Genomic DNA, 21,591 nt, shown 5'->3' with positions numbered 1-21,591 from the left:
CCAATAGCTAGGCTTCCAATTTACATGCCAGATGCATCTAAATACAGAGGGTCACTTACAAGAGTGATGGGGAAATAAATCGGACAAGCTATGGTGTTTTACTCATGCAGTAATATCAGAAGCGTTCCCCATTCCCCAGTCCCAGTCCAGCCTCCTTCAAAGTGAAGCAATTAACTCAGAAAGGGAGACTGTGGAAGTATGTTAGGACATAGACTCATATTATTTTACATAAACTCATATTATTTTACATTTTACGGAGTTATAATATTTGCATAGGGTAGTGGTACTCGGGGTTTTTTTTTCCTTAATTTTGTGGATTGAGTGCGATTTTTTTCTTTTCCTTGCACGTTGCAGTGTTAAACTAATGTTGCTTATTCGGTATTGCTTTGCCAGTTAAACCTCCCACGGTTGTTACAGATTCTAATTGTTTAATTTCAGTGCCCAGTTACCCCCCTGAAAATGTCCAAGCCATAGCAACATCACCAGAAAGCATATCAATATCCTGGTCCACACTTTCCAAGGAAGCCTTGAATGGAATTCTCCAGGGGTTCAGAGTCATTTACTGGGCCAACCTGATGGACGGAGGTAAGAGGGCTAAAAGAGCTGTTGAGTTTGCCCCCGAAGGATGTGTGCTGGGATTAGCAGGCCCTCCTCCTAATGTGGGATACAGGCTATGGAGGGCACATCTTTATCAGTGGACACAGTCTGCTTTCCCCCTGTCGTCCTGTTCTAGCCTCTCCTCTTATGCTCTCACAGGTGTGCACAGCTGTTTAAAACATCATGTATCCTCAAAAAGTGATGTGAGGTAACGGAGTGGGTGGCATTTGGGGACTCTAGGCACGGATACATTTTCCTAGATGAGTATCTATACCAAGCCCCCGCCTCCATATGCAGCACCAAGATGTTGATTTGTATCTAGAAAGTTCTATGTGACGTGTATCCTAAAAGGCTGACCTCTTCCAAATTCCCAATAGAGCTCAGCAGGGAAACTTCTTAAGTGCCTGTAGCTGACCCAGGGGAGGGCTCAGGAGGAATGCCGGAATATTCCTCACGAGGAGCCATTTAATCCCAAACCTCCTTCTGTCTTTTTCCCCTTCTCCTTCCCCACCTCCCGTTTCTCTTCTGTCGTTCTTCTTGTTTCTCTGTGTTTGTTTTTATTTTTCTTCCAAGTTACAGGACAAAATCCTTCTGTTGGTTTGGGCAAGACTCTGAATGAGAGCCTGCTCAGATAGAGGCGAGGTTGGGCCCAGAACTTTCTTGGGGAGAGTACCTCTCGGTGTGCCTGCTTTCAGAGGGTGGGTGTCACTGAACCAGACTGAGCGCCTCCCCGTGAGCGGGATAGACACACACCCGTACCACAGCCCTCACGGGGAAGCTCCTAAGGCCTGCATCCCAAGACCGTGTGGCGCACGCTCCCACCCTCCCCTTCAGTCCAGTCTCAGCCTCCTCCTGCACCTCCCGTCCCAGGGCAGGGGGGTGCCTCTCCCCTTGTGTGGGGCTTCTTTGAACCCCTCTGACTGCATGTGGCCTCCTGGCGCATGCTTGCCTCTGAGTTTGGGCAAACACAGCCAGAGCCCCCAGATATATCTCGAGTCTGCTCTGCCAAGCAGGTGGCTGTCCCCACCCAGGTGAACAGAGCACACAGGGCCTCGGAGGCCACAGGGGGCTCTAATACTGATGCCACAGTACAGGAAGGAAGACACGTTAATAAATAAGCTAAGTAAAGAGCAGTTTGGGGAGCCTTAGTTATTTATGTCTTCATCAGACCTGCTTCTCAGGGCTCAGTAAGGATTCACCTGCTCCATCCGGGGCAGGCGCACTGAGTATCTACTCTGTGCTGGCCTCGTGCTAGACCAGTGAGCCCAGAAGAATCTAGTGAACATAGAACCGCAAGCCCGGTAATGCACAGCCATCCTCCACAGAGGGACAGAACTACGTAAATGATTCTTTGACAACTTCCCCCTCTTGTCCCCCAAAAGAGCTCTTTTAAAATCCCATAGAGGTAAAGTGTAGAGCAAAAATATTTGTAAAAAGTATCTATTTTGTTGACAGTGTCATACTATATCATCGTATATTCTTGTTCTGGTTTCTCGTCCTCCTCTTGAATGATGTGAAGCTAGAACCCCTGAGCGCACTCCCCTAAAGGCAGCGTGACACCGAAATGATTTTGTTGTTCTTCCTGGTGGAAATGTTTTCCAGAACCCGGCGGTGACGACTCATCCGTATTTTCACACATCGCTCCTATTCGCTAATATCGCCTATTAACACCTTAGCTCTACGAAGGGTAATGTGGCGAAGACGGTTCTTTTGACTTGACGCTTCTAAGCGTTAAATACTTGAATATTCAAAAACATGAAAGGCTTTAAGTAAAGACTGCTTAGAAATGCATACGGTTCCTAAAGATACGTTGGCTCACGGTATTCAGATCAAAGCGATGTGCTTAATGCCTAATGTAGGAGTTCTACACTTAATCTCCGAAAGATGAGAAAGAAACCCTTAGAGACATAAACCTGCTACGAACACTCACTCCTTACCTGCTGCTTATAAGAAGTGACATTTATGAATTAGCAGGTGATTCCACGGGATCACTGATACTTCTGCAAAAACTTCTCAGGCTGCGGCCCGAGGCTCCCACGGACGTGAGACATCGTGACTGTGTAAAGGACTGGACCCACTCACCCACACCCCCACAGCCACACTCGCACGCACCCCCACACACTCACGCACACAGACTTACATGCAGCCTCACACATACATCTACACACTCATAGGCACACACACTCGCAGACTGGGAGACCCAGGTTGTCACTACCACTGTGATTAGCAATTGCCCCGAATACTTTCAAATATGTACATCAGAAAAGCATTTGTTATTGTTAACGTGATCAGATAAAGCTGGTTAATATATCTGATAGGACAGGCGAGCCACACACCACGTTGGTGAAATTTCCGAGTGTCTTATCATCTGAAAGCTCAGTACTTTGCAAGAGCTCACAAAGCCGTTCATCTGAGATTGCTAGAAAACTTGTGCACGCCGAAGTCCCGTTTCCGTCTGAATCCGAACCGCTTGTCGTCTCTTCCGTCTTTCCCCAAGACAGCACAGTGGATTCTGAAGCGAGGTGGCATTTAGGTGCCATCCGGCTGTTAGCGTCGATGGTGGGCCAGTTCACGGCACTTCAGAAACGTTATTCCCACCCCCCGTTTTTTGTCTTAAAACCCTTTGAGAACGAGGGAGGGCATCGATACATAAAACAGTTTGTTTTCCAACAGAAAGTGAAAAAAATGTTAGAGTAGAAATGATACCTCTAAATTCATTTCATGTATTTATTTCGTGTTATTTTAGTCATGATTTCACCTGAGCGTTATTCTTCAGTTCCTGTTTGTTTTTTAATAACCTTACTGAGGCTGTAAAAGGTAGATGATAGAAATCCTCCTTAAGCCATAAAAAAAAGTACAAGGGCTCAAAAGAATGGCAAATGAAGCATGCCGTTTTGACTGGGCTTTTTGTCATAATTGTCCTCTTCAGTTTCTGCAGATCCACTAAAGATCAAGTGTCTGCCAGGCAGGACCATGCCCTTCCCCTTGGGGCAGCGAGAGTGAGGTGCACGTGTGGCACATATTAGGAAGGTCTGGGGGGTGATCTTGAACTGGGGTTCTGGCCGCGGTCACATTGCTGGTTCATGAATAAATCAGTTCCTCAAAGCAGTATGAACCCCAATACGAGTAAACATCCAAATGTTCATTCTGATCTGTCTCATGCTTCTTGAGCAGATGGAATTCTAATGTTTTAACTATTGCTTGAAAAAGATGGGGGCGACCCCCTCCATCTTGTCCCTCTTAGCCGCCCTCTTCCCCATCACTGTCTCTCATCCAGGAGCCGCACTGATGAATCAGCACCTCTGTCTCTCGCAGCAAATGACTGCAGCCTGCTTTCTCCACCAGGGAGAGACTCCCGGGTCCTTCTTAAAGATAACAATTGCAAAAAAACAAAAGCAAAAACCCAGAGACCCCAGAGGTTAAATAATTTAGACAAGGTCTCATAACTGGCTGCTGGCACGCAGCCCTGTGAAACCCCATTTTCCTGTGTGTGTGTGTGTGTGTGTGTGTGTGTGTGTGTGTGATCTTTGGCACAGCATAGAAATTCCTAAATCTGAAAAGATCTTGATGACATCTATACTTAATGTTTTTCCCATTAGCATTGAAGTGTTTATCCTCATCCTACTGACCCCTATTAGATATGTTTAGGAAAATGAACGTTGCAAGTGCATAGGACAGTATGAAGAGCCATGGTGGTCGCCAGGCAGAACCTTCCTTCGGGGGGAGATTTCCTCACCCTTCTGGCCTGACAGTTGTCCACTCTCTGAATGTGGGGCGACCCCACACACGAGCAAGTATCTTTTTACCTTTGTAAGCAATCTCTTGAGGCTTCCAAATCGTGGCCCCAAGAAGTCTGCATACACTGCTGACCTCCCCAGAAGACACCCGGCCAAAGACCCCTCCTGGGGACCCCCCTCCTTGCCCACTTTCTCCCCCAGGAAAGCATCCTGCCGGAGAGCTGGCCCACAGTCTGCTCAAGGCGGTGACGGGCCTCTGGCTCGTGTCCAGGTCTGCAGCTGGGTCTGTGACCCAACATCCCTCACATCCCCCACAGCCCTCCCCCCACGCAAAGGCCCCAGCACGTGCGTGACAAGCCTTGGCCACCCCATGACTATTTTAGATTCAGCTTTTCTCCTATGCCCAGCTCAACCTTGATCCTTTGAGTGACAAACACCAAAGAGACAAGAAGACACTCTGTGGTCTTCATAATCACAGAATACGTGGCTGTTAATTACTAGGCGGCCTTCTGTGCGACGTGTGAGAAGGACAGGAGGGCGGGAAGAGAAAGCCACGCTGGTGGAGAGCTCAATAATCTGACCGACATGATGTTTTTCACTGAGTGACCACCGCAGAGCACGGAGACCGTGGTCTGTGGACCTGAGGCCGTGCACTGTGGCTCCACGGCCCATGCTCTCGGCCGCTCTGCTAGGCTCCGTGACCTTAGGCAAGGTACCTCCCTGCTGTGGTTTCCTCGCCTGTAACATGCAGGCCAAAAACAGGATTGGTGTGCTGGCTAAATGAGTTAGCATCTGAAGGCAGAACAGTGCTGGCCCGTAAGTGGGTCCTACTGCTTGTCGACTGTAAGCACAGGTGCACAGGTGGCCTTGGCTACGGCCAGCCGCCTAACGAACAGTCCCTCCTGGACCTGTGCTCCGCCCATCCTCTTAGTAACTGGGGGACCCAGGCTCGCAGGCAGTGCCCATCCTCCACGGCTGGCTGTGCCCGGGGGTGAGTGGTCCTCAAGCCTCTCTCTCCTGCACCAGCTGCTCCGTAGGTGGCTCACTTCAGAACCTAGAACACCCGTGGAGGTACTTAACACATCATTGTAAGTTTTCTCAAATTGCCCTGTCTGATACGCCTAAGAAGGGAGAGCAAAACGTTCCCTCTCTGAGTATTATTAGCTGATCCCACTCCAGAAAATGAAGCATTTTTAGCTGACGCCAGGTTTCTGACACATCAGCGTGTCACTTTGGCAAAGAAGCTCGGGGGGTGGGGGGCAGCGGCGGGGGTTCACTCCAGGGAAGAGGAGCCGTTTCCTGAGCCACCTCGTCTCAGCTCAGACACCTGAGAAGTCAGGTACTTAAAAACACATGTACGTTAAAGTACCATTTGTTTGTTTGTTAAACAAAAGACAAAACTCGACTTGCAGAAGTTTTTTTTAATGTATTTTTTAACTTTATTTATTTGGAGAGAGAGAGGGAGAGAGAGAATTCTCAAGCAGGGCCTGCACTGTCAGCACGGAGCCTGACGTGGGAATTTGATCTCAGAAACCGTGAGATCAGGGCCTGAGCCGAAACCAAGAGTCAGATGCTTAACAGATTGAGCACCCAGGCGCCCCTGACTTGCAGAAGTTTTTTGATGAGCAGTTAGAAATGCACCTGCAGGGGGCGCCTGGGTGGCTGGGTCCGTTTAGCATCCAACTCTTGGTTTCGGCTCAGGTCATGATCTTGCGGTTTCATGGGTTCGAGACCCACATCAGGCTCTGCGCTGGCAGCACAAAGCCTGCTTGGGAATCTCTCTCTCTGTCCCTCTTTCTCTGTCCCTCCCAACTCGTGCTGTGTCTGTCTCTCTCAAAATAAGTGAATAAACTTAGCAGAGTGAGCCCTGTACAGCCCCAAGCTCCCCGGGTTGAGTGTGGGGGGGCACGCTTGATTGGCTGCTGGCCCCAGCCGTCGGGTTGGGTGGTAACACTTGGAGTGACCTGCTCCGTTTTCCAGACTGATGTTCTGCCGTGTTCCGTGGCAGTTGCACATGAATGAGTGTCGGTGCCGTGTGCAGGCTGTGCACGGTCCCTCTGAGCCATCTCAGGGTGTGGCAGCTAGAGGGCGGGCCCCAGGGCTGGCCAGTGAGCACGGCACGCCCACAGCCAGTCACCAGATCCTGTTCTCTTGTCCTCCAGAGCTGGGCGAGATTAAAAACGTCACCACGACGCAGCCTTCCCTAGAGCTGGACGGGCTGGAGAAATACACCAACTACAGCATCCAGGTGCTGGCCTTCACCCGTGCGGGGGACGGCGTCAGAAGTGAGCAGATCTTCACTCGGACCAAAGAGGATGGTAAGAGACGGGGCAGGTGTGGATGGGACTCCAGGGGACACATAGGGCCCCACAGAGTGACAGCATCCCGGGCAGAAGCCAGTGTTGGGAGGGCTGGGTCCTGCAGGCCAGTGTTCCTCTATCAGCCTGGCCTTGACTTTGCTCTGGACAAACCTTTTGCTGCCCTGCCAGAATATTCCAGCTCAATTCAGACCATTGATTCCCTGTGTCGCCTTTGTTCGTTGTATCCTTTGTCCCTCTCCCCTATAGTTTTTCTTCTTTTTAAAAATGTTTGGCCAAGTATTATTTAAACAAAAATGCCTTTATCCCAGAGCTGTAAAACAGGTCGTACCTGTTTTGTGTCCCATCAGAATAATTTTAGTGATGCTTCGGCTATGAGTGTAGGCTCTGATTGTTTCCATCCTTCCACTTGAAAATTATGTGATGGCCTAAGACCTATTATTCTGTGCCAGCTTTAGAATCACTTCAGAATAAATCCTTAATTTGAGATCTTCATGTTAACGTTTTTGACTTCTTAGAAGAACTGATAATGATTTAGTAAAATTTTAAATCATGGCTCACTTCAGTTCAGACCATTAATTCTTGCTGTTCCACACCATCTGGACTTGGTTGTGTGACTCTTTCCCCAACCTACCAAAACTCTCTGGCAAGTGGTTTTTTCCTAAGTTTTTTAAAAGTTTATTTATCTATTTTGAGAGAGAGAGAGCGCGCGTGTGGGAGGGTCAGAGAGAGAGGGAGAGAGAATCCCAAGCGGGGTCCGCACTGCCAGCGTAGAGCCCGATGCAGGGGCTCGAACTTGGCAAACCATGAGATCATGACCTGAGCCAAGATCAAAAAGCCAGAAGCTTAACCGATTGAGCCACCCAGGCGCCCCTTTGTATTATTTTAAGGGAAACCTGAGGGGCCATATCTGAGCCTGTCTGAAGAACAGCTGAAGTTGTGATAAATGTTACAGCAACAGTGAGAAAAGCAAGTCTCCACCTGGAGAAAGGAAAGAGCAAAATGGATGTCCAATGATACCCGTGTGGGACTCTCCAGATGAGAGCGCAGAATTGTACCGGAGGTAGGGGCGGGATGAGGCACCGGTGCACCTACATTCCGTGCAGGTTTGGGCTCGCCGAACTGTTTTGTCTTCTTGCCAGGACTCTGCTCCCAGGAAGCCGGGCAGGGTGCAGGGGGGAGGTGTTACCCACATAGAACATGCAACATCAAACACACTGCGGTTCCATCCACATCCGTCCTGTGGAAGGCCCAGGCTCAGAGGCCTGGATGGACTCTTCCTTCAGCCTTTTCTGTCCCCTAACAAAGCTTCTCTGACACTCGCAGCATACTACCTCTCACCTTACTCTCTGCCCTCCCCTCCGCAAACCCAGCCCTTCTTCCCCCCAACTGGTCCCATCCATCTATGCTCACTGTCTCTGTCGCCCTTCTTGCTTTATTGGGGGCACACACAAATCCATCCTCATTAGCTGTAGCTTTTCTAGAATACACAGGCAGTTCTTTCCAGGAATGTGCAGGTGTCAGCCAATTCTGCCCAAGGAAATGGATTATTTAGGGCAATCCGAGGTCAGAATGAAATGCCATTAGAAAGTCACACATTAATGGAGAGATCTACAAAGCTATGTCCTAAGTGAAGGGGGTCATAATTTCATTTTTAGAAATGCGGTAGACAAAGAGCTGTGTCTAGAAGCTGGCTGTGTCACTTGCTGCCCAAGGGACTTCGGGCACCTTACCTCACCTTCTCTGAACTGATGTACAAAATTGACATCATAATCAGACTGCACAGAGTTAAGATATAAAAAGTCAAGTGATGTCTGCAAACACCCAGCCTGACACATAGTGGGATGGTTCTGACACTAGATGTTTGATTATTTGATCTTCACTCCTTCGGAGTGGGGGCGGAACACTCTTTTGCCCTGCTAAGCAATAACACAAATGTCACTGGAATTATTATTTAAAGAGCAAATTGATCGGCAACACAAATTTTGACGAAGGTACAGAAATCCGTTAAGAAGGGAAGGCTCGCCACGGCTTTTTGACCGGTAATTTGGATCAATTTGTAATTAATTCTCCACTTTTAGAAATCATAGGGTTCTCTCTCAACACTTGACCCCGACGCATAAGGTCTAATTTGTCATTCAGCCATTCTGTGCTTTTGTACCCAATGCTGATGGTATATGGAGGTGCCATTGATTGTAGAGGGCCCTGCCCTCCCCCAGGAAGGAGGTGAAGGACCCACTGGTCCAGGTGTACCTCCAGACAGAGATGCAAGCCCCGAATGTCAGTATTTACTCGGGATGAATCGCCAGCATTTTCAAAACAAAGCCGAGCAGAGATTCGGTAGAAATCGAGAAAAACTGGTATAATATATCTCCCGGATTCACATGAAACATTCACTAATTTAAAATGGTGAAGAACTGAGCTAGTCACCATGGTTAACTCAAGACCCAACATAAATAGGCACTCGAGCAATTGATAGAACTGAATGCAAGTTGGTGTCTAATTGAAAGAAGCAACAAGGCTAATTACCACAGAAGGAATGCTTAATCAGATTGAGAATACACAACCTGTTTAAACTTGTGCTACAGAATCTTACAGTTTTGAAGTTTGGATTAACCTGCCAGGTTCAATTAAATTATGTAAGATTGTGGATAAGATTCCAGTAAAATAATAATTGCCAACATTCATTAAGTTCTTCCTCAGTAAGGCACTAATCTAGGCACAGAGTAAAGTTTCAGTGTTTGTTGATAGTCTCACAAGGAAAGAAATGTTTATGCGTTGAAAGCAAGCATTAAATTTGGTTCTCTCTGCCCAATTTCTTTCTTTTTTTTTTTAAGAGCTGTAGTATTTTTTGAGAGAGAGAGAGAGTGTGTGTGTGTGTGTGTGTGTGTGTGTGTGTGTGCACAAGCAGAGGAGGGACAGAGGAGGAAGGAGAGAGAATCCCAAGCAGATTCCACGCTTAGCACAGAGCCCTACACAGGGCTCAATCCCATGACCACAAGAGCATGACCTGTACCAAAGTCGAGTCAGACACTCGACCAACTGAGCTACCCAGGCACCCTGGCCCAATACATTTCTTTTTTTTTCTTTTAATTTTTTTATTTATTATTTTTGAGAGAGAGAGAGAGAAAGCACGTGAGAAGGGAAGGGGCGGGGTGGGGGGTGGGGGTACAGAGGATCCAAAGTGGGCTCTGTGCTGATAACAGAGAGCCCGATGCAGGGCTCGAACTCACAAACTGTGAGACCATGACCTGGCCAAAGCCAAACGCTTAACTGACTGAGCCACCCAGGTGCACCCCCCGCCCATACATTTCTTAATTGAGGTTCCTAAACCCCCCCGTGTCAGGAGGCCTAGAGTTTAAGTTGTGTCATTTGGTCACTGATCATCTTTTTTTTTTAATGTTTATTTATTTTTGAGAGAGAGAGAGAGACACTGAGTGTGAACAGGGGAGGGGCAGAGAAAGAGGGAGACACAGAATCTGAAGCAGGCTCCAGGCTCTGAGCTGTCAGCATAGAGCCTGATGTGGGGCTCGAACTCACGAACTGCGAGATCATGACCTGAGCTAAAGTCGGACGCTTAACCGACTAAGCCACCCAGGTGCCCCTTGGTCACTGATCATCTTAAGGAGGAAAAATGTATCACTTGCTAATAAAACATACAAAAATAGGATAAAATAATAACTAAAAATAGATTAAATAAATAAATCGAATCAAAAATTAGAACATTTTTTATTTATTTATTTTTTTAACATTTATTTATTATTGAGAGACAGAGAGAGACAGAGCATGAGCATGATGGGGGGGCAGGCAGAGAGGGGAGGAGACACAGAATCCAAAACAGGCTCCGGGCTCTGAGCTGTTAGCACAGAGCCCGACACGGGGCTCGAACCCACAAACCGCGAGATCATGACCTGAGCTGAAGTTGGACGCCTAACCCACTGAGCCACCCAGGCGCCCCTAAAAAATTAGAACATTTTTTAAAAGTTTACTGCTGCCAGGGATAATTTGCAATTGAAATGTTTGCTGAGAGAACAAGTGTCCAGTTTCTTCAGTAGTTGCTCGGCCTGTATAAGGACTCTTGGGCCAGTAGACATATTCTTAAATCTGTGCACATATTCTTGGGTCCACAAACATATTCTTGGGCCCACAGACACCACCTCCCGGGGTCCGTGAAAATTGCTCAGGCTTCAGATTCTCTTTCTGGGACTGCTCAATCGATCAGAACTTGGACATTCGTTATTCCGCAGGAACACAAAAGATGATTTGCTGATCTGGCTTTGTGTTTTTGAACACAGGACAACCAATTCTGAATTCTAAAGGGTTTGTGAAATCCTAATGCCATTTTATTTGCTGAGACTATAATCTGAGCAAAGCCGTGGGGAAAGAGAACACAAACAAAACACAATCTATTAATTTTCCAATTGTTATTTTTATTCTGCAGGCATCAGGTAGTTTCCACCCTGATCCTTTTCTGCAAAAGTAAACACTGTGTGTGTGTTTAAGTTCAAATATTTACTGAGTACATTACTAATGCACATTACTCTGTAAATCATTTTCTATGCGAAGGAGGCCGGCGGGAGGTGCAATATGTGATCTTTGCTCTCCCGCCTCTTGACTAGCAATCTCTTTGAGGGAGGCCATCTGAAAACAGAGCCAAGAGTGAGTGAAGAATAAACAGACATCAGGCTATCTCTGAATCCTCAGGGCCCCCCCATCTTGAGCCCTACGTTCTCTTGGAGGCATAGATCATACATGCTCAGGTGATCATGTGACCACCCCTCAGCGCATCTTAAAAGCGATGGACTTTGAGGGCGTGTGTCTGGTCTGTTTGCTGATGCACCAGAGGCGGCGCGCCCCGGTAGACAGGTATTGAGCGCACGGCAGTGCTGGGCTCTGTGCAGTAGCAGGGACAGCAACAGCACAACAGGCCAGGGCGTCCCAGAAGGCCTCCCACCGTGAGGATGTCAGAGCTCCCTCCAATGGCGTGCTTCTCATGCAGGTTCCTGTGACCTCCCTGGGCTCCTGGGTGGGCCCCTGAGGTGCCCAGTGGGGGGCTCCACACTGCACGCTCTGCTTCAGGAAGAGCCACTCCTGTGCTGCGTATTGGTTCCCCCACACAACGCCACCGTAGTTAAAAGATTTTGTCTACTTTGAAGAATGTTTAGGAAATATCGCTCTTGTAGGAGCAAAGGCCAGAGATATTGGCGTCTTGTGGAAATGGGAATGGAAGAGCGACGTGTGCCTCGCACGCCCGTGATGACAGCCACAGTTGTGGGTGGTTCCATCCAGCACCAGGCCGTCTACACATGGCTCAGGGGGGCCTCTGTGGGGTGTTGGGCTCAGGTGGGTCTGGCTACCGTGGTGGATCACACACGCAGCAGGCTATCTCACACACACAGACACACACACACACACACACACACACACACACACCTGCCGAAACCTGATCAGCAAAACCAGAGAAGTGATCGTGACGTTAACTGAAGTATCTGTGTGTGTACCTATACTTCAAACCAAGGCAATCATCTTTCAAAGCACTGACTTTGAGGCTTTACATTAAGATACATCATTAAAAGGCCCTAACTGAGTGGATTCATTTTCTGTGGTGTATAATGCATCACCTGAAACCTAATACTTAAAATGGCACAAATTTGTTGTCTCACCATTTCCTTGGGTTAGGGGTCCAGGTACCGGTCAGCTGGGTCCCTGGCTCAGGGCCTCTTAGGCTGAAATCGAGCTGTTGGCTGGGGCTGTGAACTCATCTGAGGTCAGGTCCCCCCTGCCCAAACTCACTGGTTGTCAGCGTCTGGTTCCTTGTGGGCGTGGGGCTGGGACCATCTCCTCAGCTCCCAGAGGCTACCTACTGTTCCCTGTCTTATGGCCCCTCCACAGCAAGACAGTTTGCTTCCTCAAGACCAATGAGAGAGCATCTCTACTGCTTTAAATCTCTCTGACTTCTCCCATCTCTGACATCTAGACCCTCTTGTAAGGGGCTTCTCTGATTAGGTCAGGCCCACCCAGAATGCTCTCCTCTTGGTTAACTTAAAGTCAGCTGGTTAGGACATTAATTATATATGCAAAATCCCTTCACCTTTGTTATGTGACATAACCTGGTCATGGGAGTAATCCAACCATCATAGCGACAGGTACTACCCACATTCAAGGGAAAGAAACTATCCAGATATTTATATCAAAGGATAAAAATCTTGGACACCATCTTAGAATTCTTCCTACCACCCAATCGCTAGTGGAATCACTTTTCTATTCACTTAGAATATCTGCATTGAGGGTTAGTATGTTCCAGATACTGGCCCAGGCACTAGAGATACAGCAGACAACAGGGTGGGCGTGGCAGGGCTTGCAGGCTGGTGGAAGAGACTTAAGTGGATTCTGACATGTTCCATGACGGAGAAGGGTCTTAAGAGAAAACACGAGAGCCCTGGCTTTATCTAGGCTAGTGGTCAGAAAAGGTTTTCTCAAGGAAGTAATGTTTAGTAGAACCTGATAGAGGAGTAAGAGTTGCCAAGATAAAAAGAAAAGAGAGAGTGGGAAAAGATTTCAGACAGAAGGAACCCAAGATCCTAGATCATCATGTGTCAACGTCCTGGGATGGGCTAAGAATGCCACTTCCAGTGTTGCAGAACAACACTAAGCCATAGGGACAGCTCAACTACTGACCACGTCCACATGGAGGTCTAAGAAGCTCTCCAACCTTACACATCCTCTGGGAGGGATAAGAGAGAATTCTAGGTTCTGGCTTTTGCAACCAAGAAGATAGCTGTGCCATTTCTTGCAATGGGGTACAGGAGGAAGGGAGGTTTGGAAGGGAAGATGGTGATCCTGGTTTGGGACATGGTGTATCTAAGATACCTATGAATCAGATTGGAGATGTCAGTGGCAAGTGGGTATGTGAGCTCTAAGAGCTTCCGCAATACAGAAAGGAGGTGTAGGCAGATTGGAATAATATAGAAGAAATGGTTCTCCGGACCTGTGTTCTTTACTTCAACCAATTAAATCTGAAGTCAGAAATTCACTCAACAGTGTCTAGGAATTTGTGAAAACTGCCTAAGCTTGCCTGTATTACACACACACACACACACACACACACACACACACACAGAAAGCAGATTACCAAAATGTGTTCTGATGACTAAGAATGTTTTAGGAAAATAGGTCCCAGACAGACCATCCTACACCATCTCCGTTTTCTGCAACTCTCAACATCTGGTGTTTATAGTTCAACACTGGGTCACAAAGTAAAACCCAGGATCCTTTAGTGATGCACAACATAAGGCAATGATGACTGCCATTACGAATGATAGCTAGAATTTATTTGGTGCCTGCTGAATGCAAAACTCCATCTAAATTCTTTAGATGAATTATCTTTTGTAATCCTAGCAATAAAACTGTAAATAGGTACAATTATTGGTCTGGCTTCATAGAGGAGGAGACTAAGGCTTGTTGGAGAAGTTAATGAATTTGCCCAGGACGTGGACCTAAGTGCTGAAGCTGAACAAAAGCCTTCGGTGGGGCTACAGGGCTCACACCTTGAACCATTGTGGGATAATCCAAACCAGAACTACAATTTACATTCTAACTCTTAAGATAGTGGCTCAGCGATGCAGAAAACTTTTCCAGAATGTCTTGTTCCTCAAAGTTTCTATGTAGCTATTCCTCTGTGGTATGAAATTCTAATAACCCTAGAAAAAAAGATTGCACGAGATAGATCATGCATCAAGTGTATGAGGAGTCAGATAGGGATTTACATGGTAAATGCCCTTTGATATAATCGAGACAAGTCAATGGAAATAATCAAATAGAGGAAGGAGTGTAAAGTGGCCAACAGACATACCTTAAACATTCTATTTTAACTCAAAGCAGACAATACAGATTGATTCTCTAATCATTCTTTAATTAAATAATATAGTCTAATTTCTATTAAGTTTTGGATGAAGAGATTAGAAGTCTATGTCATTGTTTCCATAAACTGTTTTCATCATGGATCATCTGCCATTTCCAGTTTAAGTTCTCTGAGAGTAGAGTAAGGCATGATGCCATTTGCCAACAACTTATGCTTGATTTTTTTTAATCTGTTTGTCTTGATATTTGCTACATGTGTCATCTTTCTCAAGGGTCTTGGCCCAAACCTAGCCGAACCTTCTTTTTTTAACTTACCTTTAAGAAAGCTTTTCCAAAGAAGTCCCATTAATTGTCATGGAAACAGCTCTATTTGGCACTCCTATCTCATTGGTTTGGATAATGAATTAAATCACATTACCACGACAGGTGTAATTGTCACAAACAAGGTAGAAACAAATATGACTGACTTCTGTCGAGCAGCCACTCAAGTGGTTGTTGCCCAAGCCCTTGGGCTTCTAGAAAGAAGCTGGCCAGAGGGAATGTTGGGTATGGTGAATGCCAGCCAGGTGGTTGCTTTAGAGAAGGAATGGAGTATGTTGGAAATCTGGGGCATCCGTTAGGATGAAAATGTCAAACAAATGTCCACTCTACACTTGGTGTTCAGGAGGAGCCCTTGTGGGTCTCAACCAGCTTGTGGATTTGGGGGTGTCTTGGCTGTTCCCCTCACCAATAGGAAACCTAAGCACAAGTGCCCTCCATACTCAGCACAACAGTGCCTTGTTCCCAAAGACTTAGTAATCTAGGTGTCATCACGTACTTGTGTCCTCTTTTCTAGACCCTCTGCCACCAACAGGATGTGTCAAAACCTGATCCCAAGATTTTATATTTTCAAGTGGTGGTGATGTCACACCCACATTAGCTCTCATGGTGATTGCTGGTTTTGTTCTTTTGACCTTAAAGAGTCAAGATGACCATCATGAGACACATAGTCAACTCCACAAATATTTAGTGAGCAGTTATGTTGTTACTGGAGCAGGAAGAGACTCAAAGATTCCTCCAGGGGCTCACAAGGGATGTATATCGGTTGGAATTTCAAGACCTCCATCAAGGTGGGAACCACCCTCCAGGTGGACAGTTAGACCAACGAGGAACAAAGCAAGATCCTTAAGGCTTATCCCATAGCAATTTTAATGCTCTTTTCTCTTCTCCCCATGTCTTGTCCACCTCACTCCATCCTCCCTCTTCCACCTGGAAAACAGAAAGATGGGGGGAAGGAATACATGCATTTGATCTCATTGGCAAATTATGCTTAATATTGTTAGCACCATTTCCTTCTTTCTTAGATGGCTTACAGAGGGGTGTTTCTTGTCTATATAAGAGTCAATCTTTGACACAAAAATCCATCCTCGTACAAAAGTGTTTCTGTACCTCCCCTGAGCCAAAAGAGATGTCATTACAAAGTGTTTTGGGCAAGGAAGAGTGGTCCCTAAAGACCAAGATACTTTGCCCTCACTCGTCTCTAACTCAGGAGGCAAGATGTACGTCCCCAGCCTGTTCAAAGCCAAACACTATAGCAGCACAAGAAACTAAATTCTCCAGCTGTTCAGAGGCAGGAACTCACAAGGGACTGAAATGGGTAAAGAAGGCTCCCAAGAAGGAAGTCAGGGACTTGAACTGAATGTATTAGTTCTGTTGAAGCAACAGTTATTCATGGCACTTGTTAAAGAGCAGCAGCAGGCACACTTCTCAGGGGGACTGCTGTGACGTGAATATGTGGGGTCGACCTCAGTGGGAGTTTGTGGCAGGGGACAGAGGCCGGGCTCGACTTCACGTACAAGTGGGAATTTACAGCCAAGGAGTGGAGGGGAAGGATGGGGCTGTGGGTGGAGAATTGCTGCTAGGAGACCTTGGGGGTAAGGGTATTCTGACTAGAGTGATCAAACAGGACTCTGGTCGAAGGCACGCAAGGATGATCGGATAGTACCTGGGTGTGGAAGAGAATGAAGTCTTTGATCAAGTATCAAGTGACCCGATATTGAGGGGATTCTGGCTGAACTGACTGAGCAGCGTTCTTGCTAAAATTAGGCCGTTAGAGGACATGCCCTTGGACAGGGTTCGTGTGGAGCACGGGTCACTCGTCAAAGAGAGGCTCTGTCAGCTCCTAGGGCTGCTGGCGTAGGGCCCCGCAGAGGGAGGCCTTCAACACCAGAAATGGGTTGTCCCATGGTTTTTGGAGGCCAGGAAATCCAAAATCAAGGTGTGGGCCAGGTGGGCTCCCCCTGAGGGCTATGAGGGAGAGTCTGTTCCAGGCTTCTGCCCTTGGCTTTTAGGGGGCCATTCGCCCCTTGTGTCCTCACATGGTCATCTCTCTGTATACGTCTTTGTGCCCACGTTTCCCTTTTCTCATAAGGACACCAGTTACATGAGATTAGCGCCACCCTAGTGACCACAGTTTCACTTGGTCATCTCTGTGGAGACCCCTTCTCCAAGTCAGGTCACATTCTGAGCTTCTGGGGGCTGGGGCTTCACCACGTGGATTCTGAGGGGACGCGGTTGAGCCCACAGCACTGACCCCTGAGGAGCTGGCCAGAGAGAGGGGCCAGGCCTAGCCGGAGCGGGGGTTGTGTTGGGCAGCGTGGGCCAGAGCGCCTGGTCGGAAGCCCCATCACTGTGACTAAATGCCCGGCTCTTCCAGTTCCAGGTCCTCCTGCAGGAGTGAAGGCAGCGGCGGCCTCAGCCTCCATGGTCTTTGTGTCCTGGCTTCCCCCTCTCAAGCTGAACGGCATCATCCGAAAGTACACTGTATTCTGCTCCCACCCCTATCCCACAGTAAGTTGGTAAATAACCAAGTGCCTTTCAAGCACCTTCCAGAAAACGAGCTGCGAGTGCTCCTTTGGGACACGTTCATTCCTTTGTTTCCCACCTACTTGGGTCTTTCCAGTGGTTTTATTCCCCGCCCCCCCACCCCCCGCTGTTGTCTCTACCACAAAGCAACATCCTCATTTACACCTCACTTGAAAATACACATCTGAATCATTATAAGGGACACAGTCATCTAGAAGTATTGTTTAGTTGGTGACTTCCCACAACACCGCCAGCCGGCTTCCCAAAATCAAAACCCAGAGGTCTGAATTGTGCCTTAATTGGTAGTCAGTGGACAACGCTTATTGATTTTGCTCTTGGACGCGTCATTCTGTGCCCGCCAGGCCCTCCCTGCCTCCCCCCCTTCCCTCTGACCTCCCTCCTGTGCCCCCACCTCCCGCCCCATCTTCCTGCCACGTCCCGTCCCCCACTAAGAGAAGCAGGCAAGCCGCTGTCGGGCCAGAAACGAGGGCCTGTGCTGAGGATCTGTGACCCGACGATCGCATAGCCCACCTCCTTCACTGAGACAGAGTTAAAAGAGTTAGTGTAATTAATACTTCAACGTGCTATATTTATTATCATTAATATTATTACTACCGGGTCATAATTATAGAGCTAAACTGTTTCTTAGACCAGCTACAAAAGCATGTCGAAAAGGGAAATTTTAGAGGAAAGAAAGCCAGAGTAGGACCACAAAATTCATGCTATGTTCACAGGAATATTTACGGCATTTTCTGGGGTTGGCACCACGTGACCTGTCTTTCTGTCCTCCTGCTGGGGTATAGAAGGAGACCTGTATCGTCAGTCAGTGTTTGTGGAGTGAATACACAGATTAATTTTGGTTTTTAATGTGATAAAATACCGTAACGCAGAATTTGCCATCCGAATCACTTCTAAGTGTCCAGGTCAGTGGCATTAGGTATATTCACATGGTTGTGAACCATGATCCTCCTCTAGAACGTCTCTGTCTCCCCAAACTGAAGCTCTGTCCCCTTGAAACACTGACTCCCCGTTCCCAACTCCTTCCGGCCCTGTCACCTGTCATTCCACTTTCTGCCTCTGTGACTTTGGCTACTCTAGGGACCCCATGTAAGTGGAATCGTACAGTATTTGTCTTTTTGTGACTCGCGTGTTGCACCTGTATGATGTACTCAACGGTCATCTTGTAGCAGCTATCAGAATGACCTTCTTTTTATTTAATGTTTTATTTATATTTGAGAGAGAGACAGAGCGCTAGTGGGGAAGGGGCAGAGAGAGACAGAGACAAAATCTGAAGCAGGCTCCGGGCTCTGAGCTGGCAGCACAGAGCCCGAGGTGGGGCTCGAACTCACGAACCGTGAACTCATGACCTGAGCTGAAATCGGACACTTAACTGACTGAGCCACCCAGGCGCCCCAGAATGTCCTTTTTTAAGGCTGAATAATATTCTCGAGCTGATTTATTCGTTAATTCTGTCATTCACGTGCTGCATTTTCCTAAGTCTAGAATCTGCAGGGGACCCCACTCGCCCCAGACGGTGAGCATGGTTGACAGCAGAGAGACGGGGAGAGCGTGTGTTCAGCTCACGTCAACAGCAGCACCTCCAGAGCTGGAGTAAAGATTTAAATGTAAATGGTCAGAGTTGCGCTCCAGAACGTTCTTGTGGGTTCCTTCTTTGGTTTCAAATATGCTGTTAATTCTACCCTGCTGAATTCTGTCAGTCAAAGTGCAGAGGCGCAGAGCGGTGTGGTGCTGAGGCGAAACGCCAGGAAATCATGTTCTGGGACTCCTGAACTCAGGGCTCACGGAGGACCCCTGGGCAGGCCCTGGTTCTGTCTTCAGCCCCAACATATAACCATGCGCCAAAGAGAGACAAAGTCTTGCGAAAATAACGAATACCTATGTTCCACTGGAATTTGAAATGCTTCTTTGTTTTTGTTCACTCATTCCTTCATCTGTTTGCTGTAGGACCCACATTTGCTGTTCTGATTCCACCAAGCTAGGAAAAGAGTTCAGGGTACCCAGAATACCCTCAATCTGCTCTTTATCTCTAAACTAAAACCCCAGCCTGGCTTACTTGACATTAGTCCTGATGGACCGATGCTTGGATGAGATAGCCCCACAGGTGGCCGCTTTGGGCCATGTTAGTCTTTGTCCCCCCAGCCTGTGGATTTCACACAATAAAATAGGAAGAGTTACAAATCCTAAAAACATGAGCCAACTGTCTATAAGAAAGAGTAGAAAAGATTTGCCCAAGGATTCCCACCATCTCTCCACTTACGCCACAATAGGATTCAACCACCCAGTACCTTCCCAACAAGACCCTTCCGAAAACAACAATCGTAAGATCGAACTAACCAGAAAAGATGGGAATTGACAGCCAAATTTCTCACCTCCTTCATGTCTGACTGCCACTCACCGGGTGTCTCTGTGCTGCCTTTGACTCTATTATAAAGCACCGTAGATCTAGAAGTATGATCGTTACAACGCACTGTGGTCTTCTGGGTAGCGTCATGTAAGTTTGGCAAAGAGGGTCCAGAATCCCAGGCTGTGTGCAGTAAAGTGGAGGGAACCAGAATCAGGCCGAGTCCGTGGCTGCTTACCCACGTCAAACATCGTTTAAGACCCCAGGGCCTAGTTTTTTCTTTAATAGACTTTATTTTAGGGTGACAGAAAAACCAAGTGGGAGATACAGACATTTTCCCCTAGGAGACCTATTTTTAAAATAAAATAATACCATTATAAGTGAAGACCAGAGAGAACTAATACATTTCTCTTAGGAAGGAAACATTGGAAAATCTCACCCATTGCTTTGTGGGGCTTTCTTTCACATGGAATTAGTAAGAGAGTACAAATTGCTGGAAAGAAGGGTATTTGTTCCATCTTGGGTTTCTGGAATTTGACTCTAAGTTAGAAGAAGGGATGGGATGACGTTTTGTGAGGCTTTCACATTTCCGCCCATGTGTCAGAATGAACACCAGAGGGCAGTGCTAGCTGCGTATGATATTCTTGCTCGGCTGAGTATTTCTTTTCTTTGAAATGATTTCACAGTGGAATGTAGAACATGGCAGGATAAATGAGGACACAGCACAGCCTGTAATTTAATCTTCTTTAGAGGAGTCCCTCGGCTGAGTTGCTCGCTGATGTAAATTTCCTCTTAAGACCCCCAGTGAATGGACCTTGTTACAAGACCCACGCTCTTCTCTCTAATGGGTAAAGCCCATTGTCTAAGAATAGACGCTGGTTTCACTGCGTTCTCTTGGGTTAGCCTAGTAAAAGGTGTTGGGATTTGAAACTTTGTGTGGCCAGATAAGAAAGTGTAAATGCATCTAAAGTCTGGTGGCGCTAGGTAAACGCAGAGTCTCCCCGTGCCAGACCAGCAGATGCACGGAGACATTAACCGCCCCAGGCAGAGATTCGAGCAGCAAAATCTCAAAGTTCATTTGCTTCAAGGAACTCAGGCATATAATTTGGGGGGCGTGACTCTGAATTTTCATAGATGACAGTTTGAAGGATCAATTCACACACTACCTCGTAAGGTCCCAGGGAGAGAGTCTCGAGGCTGGATCTCCCCTCTGGCCCTCCTCCCCTCATGAAAGCAGCCTGTGGGGAGTGCCCTAGATTAACCAAGGACAAGGATAGAGAAAGTGTCTCTTCTACAGCGCTGAGCCGATTGAGATGGGACTTAGAAACGTGAAATCAGACAGCATGAACCTCTCAGCAATGAAGAACAAAATCAGAAGGCTTGAAACGATCATATCAGTGAGCTGTGACTCACCTCAATTATTCCAGTTTCAAACGATAAGGTGATCCAGCCCCTGCACAGGATAGGTGTTCCGTCGACGTTGCCGAATGAGCAACTAAGAATGTTCCAGTACCCTTCTTCTCCAGAAGACAGCTTTCAGCAACAAAACTCCCCACAGTGTAGCCCGCGACTTAGAAGTAAGCAAGTCTTCAGAGACACCAGGGAAGTAACCTTCGCCAGGTCTGGGCAGCTTCCAAACCAAAACAGCAGGTGTGGGTTTTCCTTGGACCCGCCCCCCAGGACTGCATTTAATAAATCATGGGGCTGAGGACAAGAGAGAGTGGCTTTAGGAAGCCAGAATTGTTGAGGAATCTCAGGTCAAACCACGGTGCCGTGATGGAATTGTCAAGCGGGGTCAACTTGACCATCTGTATTATAATGCTGTCCATCTCACTGGCCACTGCTCCTGTCTCAGAAGTCACCGTGCACCCTC

At 47.4% G+C, this 21,591-nt stretch overlaps 1 protein-coding gene across 1 annotated transcript in view; it reads left to right on the top strand.

Moving 5' to 3' along the window:
* Positions 1 to 21,591, top strand: part of DSCAM (DS cell adhesion molecule) — a 279,020-nt gene that overhangs the window by 204,598 nt on the left and 52,831 nt on the right. The window contains exons 14-16 of the mRNA XM_032594599.1: positions 439 to 585; positions 6,497 to 6,652; positions 17,208 to 17,341. Coding sequence (XP_032450490.1) covers positions 439 to 585; positions 6,497 to 6,652; positions 17,208 to 17,341 — 437 coding nt within the window. The remainder of the gene's footprint in view (positions 1 to 438; positions 586 to 6,496; positions 6,653 to 17,207; positions 17,342 to 21,591) is intronic.

This window comes from Lynx canadensis, chromosome C2 (genome assembly GCF_007474595.2).
Source record: "Lynx canadensis isolate LIC74 chromosome C2, mLynCan4.pri.v2, whole genome shotgun sequence".
Lineage (NCBI taxonomy): Eukaryota > Metazoa > Chordata > Mammalia > Carnivora > Felidae > Lynx > Lynx canadensis.
Note: the sequence above shows the minus strand (reverse complement) of the source record. Positions and strands in the feature narration are given on the sequence as shown.